General features: G+C 43.1%; 1 protein-coding gene across 1 annotated transcript; it reads right to left on the bottom strand.

Annotated features, from left to right (window-relative positions):
- Window positions 1-3,978: 3,978 nt before the first annotated feature.
- PEX26 (peroxisomal biogenesis factor 26) lies at window positions 3,979-6,702 on the bottom strand (the record flags this gene model as incomplete). Its single annotated transcript, XM_009870947.1, has 4 exons — window positions 3,979-4,082; window positions 4,843-4,989; window positions 5,462-5,775; window positions 6,544-6,702. Coding segments are annotated over 4 exons (724 nt in total), but the record flags the coding sequence as incomplete, so codon positions are not given.
- Window positions 6,703-7,321: the final 619 nt, after the last annotated feature.

Genomic DNA, 7,321 nt, shown 5'->3' with positions numbered 1-7,321 from the left:
ACTAGATAATCTCTAGAGGTCCCTCCCAACCCCTAACAGTCTGTGATTCTATGATTTGGTAATTTCAGCTTCAGTTAGTACCCCCAATAAGCCAATATCTCTTTCACTTTCTGTTGATACCTTACTCTCAAGGTGGGGGTCCCCAAAACTCCCCTTTCACTACATGTAATGCCCAGTAACTTCTCCTGCCATTACCTTATTACTTCAGGCACAGGTTAGGATTGAGTAGCCACTTCTCCTGATCCATTATCGGCAACATCCAACAGTTCATCTTGTTATCCCATGCAGGCTGTGGCTGGCCATCTGCCTGCATGCCTTGACAACATATTGTTCTAAAATCCTATAGCAACGGGAATATAAAAAATATACCTTATGGAGACCTGAGCTGCGAAATTGTAGCTGCTGTTCTTAGATATCCCGTCTATACCTATCACACACATTTTTTTTGTCAGAGTTCTGATTTATTGTGATCTCAATAAGTCCAGAACTTGCCTCTCTGAAAAAAAGTAGCAAAAGAGTCACCGATGCTGGGATGGTTGAAGAAGGTGCCATTTGGCCAGATGCTGTGCTCCGGATGGAATAATTCCCAAGATGCACTGACAATTTGAACTCGGGCTTGTGCAGAGATGCACTCACGTTGAAAGAGGATGACGAAGGAAATAGGTAGAAGAACCAGTGAATATCCTAAAAGCTGGTCTTACCTGAAACCACAAATTAAGCAGCGATTACAAAATTTTCCACAAGCCTTGAATTAATGGAAAATATCCTGACACCCGCTTACAAATAAGAAAAATACTCTGCTGTGCATAGAAAGAAGCAATAATCACAACAGCTAAAGTTTTGCAGCCATGCCTACATGCGGTGTGCGGCACACAGGATCTATTTGTAAGTGCACATAAGTCCATGTAGATAGAAAAACTGTGTATAGGTACACAAAAAATCCCCAGTAGGTCACAGCTAAGGGACATGAGCCAGTTATTTGGGACAAAACACAGCTATGCTGCCTTACCTACATAAAGCAAAGGGAATGAGGTATCTTCTGATCTCTCAGCCTTCTGTTAAATGTGCGTTGGACAGGTGGAAACCAGGATTGTAGAAATTAAAGTACCTTAATTGCGTTCAATCACAGATTGGTTTGGCCCGTTCTCTGGGTACTTTAAACTCAATTGAATATGCGAAGAGTTAACGTGATACTCAGGAGGACTTGGTACTTTTTATGTTAGACCAACTAAATCTTCTGAGAAATCCTTCTTATGTGAACACTGCTGTAATCATGGCTGTTCAGCCAATAACCAATTCCTAAAGTGTCTATTACTGTGTCATGGATATCTTTGAAAAATCTGAAACACAAAATATAGTATCATATTCTAAAAGAAAAACAAGCATGTCTCCTATAGACTGCTATGCGCCATGTAGATCATTAGGTACTATGTGTGTAGATTGCTATGTACTATGAGGTTATGTAGTAAAACATTTCTGCAAATTGTTTGAAAACTATAGCATATCAGTACATTAAATGCAAAAGTTCTCATATACTTAATCAGAGCACAAATAGGCAACTCTACAAAGAGGTAAATCAGTAGACGCTTTATTGTGAAAATTAAATACTTCAGTTTTAGTACTAATTGCAAAACCCCTGACAGCTTATTTCTGCCTTCTTGCCCTCTCTTAACAAATTAAATACAATACAAATGCAAAATCAGTAGTACTCCAAAAAAGTGAACTATGCCAACTTGCATTTAAAGTTGAATATTAAAGTCTTGGTAAATGAGCAGCTGTAACATTTAACAGCATTCTAAATGTAGTCTGCTCAGACCACTGGTCCCAACTCCCGAAACGCAGCTCTGCCGCATTACTAAAAATGTGAATAGAAAACTAGAGGAAAACAAAGACTGTTTACCTAAACAGCCAATTTGGTAAGAATTTGGCCTGACTTCAGAATGAAGTTTCCTATTTCATTAACAGGCTTAAAAACTATTTGCAGTGAGGACTTCCAAAATACATGGCCAGTAGATACGGCCCAGTCATTTCTTGAAAGAGCTCAACTCCAGACAGAGTTTTATTCTACCTGTTTTCCCACCAACTGTGGCTGCAGAGTTGCAGCTATGCTTACAGTTGGATTACAAGAGCCATCTAGCAAAAGCACAGGGTACGTAAGAACTTTTTAGTATGGTGAAGCATTACTTGCTAATTGTTCTGGACAAAAACTTTGGGGAGCGATATGGGATTGTTTTGGTTTTTACTCGAGACAACCAAGCAAGACTATTACTGCACTGATGAATGACCTGCCCCAGTTTATCGGACAGTAACACTGGATTGTTTCTCTATCAGGACAATCCCAAGAAGAAACAGACACAGAACTACTTATAGCAGTGAAGATGCAGGCTCTTTTCAAAATGTCCTGACAGACAGCAAATCAACAGATTGCACAGTCTGAAAGCACCAACAGGCTGCTACCTCTGTGAAGAAAATGGAAACAGTCACTACCTCAGCCTAGGGCTACTGCTGGACACAAAGGAACAACCTGAAGAGGACTACTGTTGTAAAACACCCCACTGGAATCTATGTTGGCTGTTTTTCACAGGGTTGGTGTGCTGGATAGAATTTGCCCACCAAAAAGGCTGCTTTGTTCAACGTTTTGCAGTTAGGGTTGACGTCAGTCAGCCTGAATCCTTTTGGCACAGATGCTGGGATGGCTGGCTACGTGTTTGCTACAAAGGCTTCTTGCCTTTAACTTGTCCTCTCCGGCACAGAATAGTTTGCTCCAGTGAAAGCAGAATTTAAATAGGTCAGTGCTCTCTCCTTTGGATTTTATCCTTTGTCAATCAATGATAGGTGAATGGATGGAGAAGAAATGAATGTTCTACCCTAAATCTCCAGTTTCTGCCCCACATTTTCAGAAACAGTGTTGGGTCTGGCGACAGATTTTCTGCAAAGACAGTAATTTTTGTGCCACAGATCTGGGAGGAGTTTTAGGATCTCAGAGAAGTATCTCCTTCTACCTATTATTAAGCTTTAGAGCACTGCTAAATGGCCTGTCATGCAACCCAGGACTTTAGATATTGGGGGCGGGGGGGGCAATTCTAGACATACAGAGATTTTTTGACATCTACATAAACAAAACAAGGGGTAGGTTTTTAAGAGTAAAAACAATGCAACAACGTCAGTTGTTCAACTAGACAACAATAAAGAATCTATTCTAAAAAAATAAATCTATTTCCTTATCACCGTGTACTTCTAAGTATTACCACCCATCAGGCAAGCACAAAGTGCTGTAATTTGCAATTAAGAAGAGTAGGTGAAGCGTAATAGTCTTTGGGGCCCACCACCTTGGCTTTCTGGCTTAAATATGGCTAAAATCAAGAGTGCCTGTATAACGAGGCATCAGTCACTAAAGAAACTGTGGCCTTCAAAAATGCAATAGGCTTTTTCTTCCAGTGTTTTTCTTCCACATGCTTGTCCTAAATCCCACCGCTGCAGAAACTGGGGCTTTCAGATGTCATCAGGCAAAACAGAATATTCCCCTCATTACCGGTACTCTGTTGCCTTTTATGGTCACGCCTCCAGGAGCGCCATTTCCAAGAAGTGCTCAGCATTAGCAAGGATGGAGCCTTCTTCCATAGCTCGTAACTGGCTACACAGCCCTCACTCGAGAGCTACATCCAAAGCAAAGTGTTTGAAAGAGGATTCTTATTCAGTTCTAGATAACAGCAGGAGTGGCTTTACCCTAATGTTGGGCAGAATGGTGCTTTAGAGCCAAGCAAACCATCAGGAATACTTGGCACGCTTTCAAAGTTCACACAATGCAATTTATTCCCTGTCTGAAGAAACGAAGGTATCATCACACAGGAGTTCACAGGTTGTCATCTCAGTTAGGACGCGGATTTCAACAGTCCTTGAAGAGTCTGGTAACATCCTCAAGACAAGTTGAAAGTTTTACAGTAGCAGAGAAAAATGCATTCTGTGACGGACGGCACTTTAGTCTTGAATTGGAGGCCTATGGATTGGAGCAAATACAGCTGCCCAAGCCTGTCGGAAGAGCTGGACCAGTTTGTAAATGAATGGCAGTGACGTGGGAGAAGCTGCAGAACAGAACAAAAAGCAAAATAGCCTGTGATTATAAAAGGTCAAACTAAGATACACTCAACATAGTAAGAAAGAACTAATCTCGATGGAGCTAATCAAAAACTAGTTGTCTTCTTTCCTTCTGTTTGGTTCAGAACACTTGGGTTCACCTGGGCCTTCACTCAGGTCACTGCCCACATCCATGGCAAGCCTTCTTCAGTATTTTCCAGTAGACTATTTGCAGAACAGTTACGGAGCACCTGCCACCCAGCAGAAGGGGAAACACCCATCCCACTCCCCACCCCAGCTGCCACTCCGGTATCCTGGTACCAGCCCATTCCTCAGCAACAGCAGCAGCCACCACCAGTGAAATCAAATGCTCGACTCCCTTGCTGCCTGGGGCAACCCTCTGCTTTCCTGACAAGACAGCCCTGGAAGGCAAGCACTCTTCCAACAGATATTCTCTTTGTAGCACCTCAAGGTGCTTGAGCCAGAGGCTGAGTCTAGGAAAGCTCAGCCTGTCTGCTGGAAAGAGCCAAGGATGGAGAACCCGAGGACGGAGTAATCATTTATAGAAAACTAGCTTTTGTGGAGCTACATGTTTCTACATGGTTACAACTGGAAACATTAGAAACAAGCCAAAATAGTAAGTTCTTAGCCACCCAGTTTTTGTGTCTTCCAAACACAACACATTTACACAGATCAAATCTATCAAAAACAACCATTTTCTTCTCTGTAACTATAATGGGATTTTAAAAAAAAATCTTAATGCTCTACCTGGGTCTAATCTCACCACCACCAGATACAGCAGAAAAGTAGCCAAGAGCATCTTTTTGTAAGGGAGTAAATAGAAGTGACTAGACACGGATCTCAATGCTCTACGTAGCAATGTCATCAAGGTCAACAGCTTTTGGGACAGAGCACCTAAAATGCAAGAGCAGAAAGGCTGTTAGGGCAAAGTAAAGTAACAAAAGGAATCACACAGATACAAATAGTAAGAAAATAAGATACTTTAGTTGGACTGTTCTTAGTTTGATTGCATGAGATTTGGTCTGGGTTTTTTTGTAATAGGGAACAGAGAAACAGTACAATTTTACAATACAATTCATTATACCTTTTTTTAGGCATCTACTTTAGGATAATATGGTCTTACACCACAGTAGTGCTGGATTTTCTCTCCTGGGAGATGAAGTGATTTACAGTCCTGGAGGAGAAGCAGTACTTTAAGTGCCAAATGTGCATTGTTCTACATAGGCTCAACTCTAAATGGAGACGAAGCAGAGAATACACAGAACCAACAAAATGTATCCTTAAAGGATTGCTAGTTAGTTTTAGTTTCTCTTTTGTACCTTTTTTTTAAAAAAAAAAACAAACCAAAACAAAACTAAAAACCTACCCAAAACAGTTTCTGTTGCTGGGTCTTGCTGCTCTTCAGCAGCTGAGCGCATCTCTTCCTGTTGAGTCCACTGACATCGTCTTTCACAAATAGTCCCAAGAAATGCCAGCTGCCGCTCGCTGTCGAAAACATCACAGCCACGTACAAGCTCTTCTGCCCCTTCAAATCGGCCAAGCGGAAGCAGCACATGCAACAGGTAGAGCTCCAGCAATGAACCGTACTCGGGGAGGCTCTTGTTAGTTTGGTCTCTCAGCCAGCTACTGCCAACCTCCAGCATCACCTGGGGCTCCCTCACTTTGCTGTACAACAAGATACTGAAATACAAGAAAGAAATATTAGAAAATACTCTTTGTAAAAGTTGAGATCGCTGTCACTTACTACCCACAAGCAGCTATCACGAAGACAAGTACCAGGGTCTATGCTTGAAGCACGAAGCGATTTCTGAGGTGGACAGTAAGTGCAGTCACTGATGTTACTTTCTTAGCATCACACCTTTTGTACTTTATAGAATCATAGAACGTGTTGGGTTGGAAGGGATCTTTAAAGGCCATCTAGTCCAACCCCCCTGCAGTGAGCAGGGACATCTTTAACTACATCAGTTTGCTCAGAGCCCCACCCAGCTTGATTTTGAATGTCTCCAGGGATAGGACCTCCACCACCTCTCTGGGCAACCTGTTCCAGTGTCTCACCACCCTCATAGTAAAGAACTTTTTCCTAACATCTAATCTAAATCTAACCTGCTCTAGTTTAAAACCATTGGCCCTTGTCCTATCACTACACACCTTTGTAAGCAGTCCCTCTCCAGCTTTCCTGTGGCCCCGTTCAGGTATTCGAAGGCTGCTATAAGGTCTTCTCGGAGCCTTCTTGTGTCCAGGCTGAACAACCTTTATCACTACAAAGCAATCAGTAGGCCTGTGGGCGTTCTCCAGCACAGATGGGTTGAGAACAGGCCTGTCCTAGCCTCTGCTTTCATTCCCACTTAGACTGTGCAAAACAAAATTATCGCACACTATTCAAGTCTGGCCTGCTATCAAGGCCAACATAAGCCATGTGTGTACCTGACAGCTACAGACAGAACTCACCACAGCTCCAGAACTTTTGGAGGCAGATGTTCGGGGGCATGGTAATACCGTAGGACCCAAGACAGAACTTCTCTCCACCGGTTCATTTCAGCCAGCGCCTGAATCCCCACAACACAGAGGGAGCATTTCACTTCTGCAGAACTGGTAAGGAAGAGACACCTAAATAAGTGCTTTGTATGACCATGTTCCCCCCTTGCACCCCGTTCCAGCAAGCTGCAGCCCTGCCTCGGTACTCTACAGTTCTCTGGCTGCCACTTCCCCTCCCCTCCCTCTTCTCATCCTTGATAAAAATACAAACCCAACCACCTTGAGAAGATGCACTGAGTCTGTATCAAAGGCGCAGGGAAGGCTGCCGGGCACACCTCATCTGCCTCAGCCATGCACAGATCCCGTCACTTGAAACACATCAGTAGGGACAGGCTGAGATCAAACAGCGGCCAAAGCCAAGTCGGGCTTTAAGCAGTTACTAACTCTGTTTTTAGCAACAAGCACCACCCTCAATTAAATTAATGAGGAAAGAGGAAAAAGCAAAACTAAGCCACAGCAAGGACCACAAGTGCTACTGCCATTCATACAGATAATAATCATATTTGAACCCAAGACGTTCCTCCCCCCCCCCCCAAAAATAATCTCATTAAAATGGGTAAACTAAACCCAAAAAACACCCTCTATAAAAAAAATATAAAGCCATAAAGGGGGCAGACAGGGCCTACAGCTATGCAAACCCAGCCTAAGGCTGGCACTGAGCAGCTCCCCCGCTCCGCATGCCCGGCGCCCC

The sequence above is a fragment of the Apaloderma vittatum genome, unplaced genomic scaffold (genome assembly GCF_000703405.1).
Source record: "Apaloderma vittatum isolate BGI_N311 unplaced genomic scaffold, ASM70340v1 scaffold21970, whole genome shotgun sequence".
In the NCBI taxonomy this organism is placed as follows: domain Eukaryota; kingdom Metazoa; phylum Chordata; class Aves; order Trogoniformes; family Trogonidae; genus Apaloderma; species Apaloderma vittatum.
Note: the sequence above shows the minus strand (reverse complement) of the source record. Positions and strands in the feature narration are given on the sequence as shown.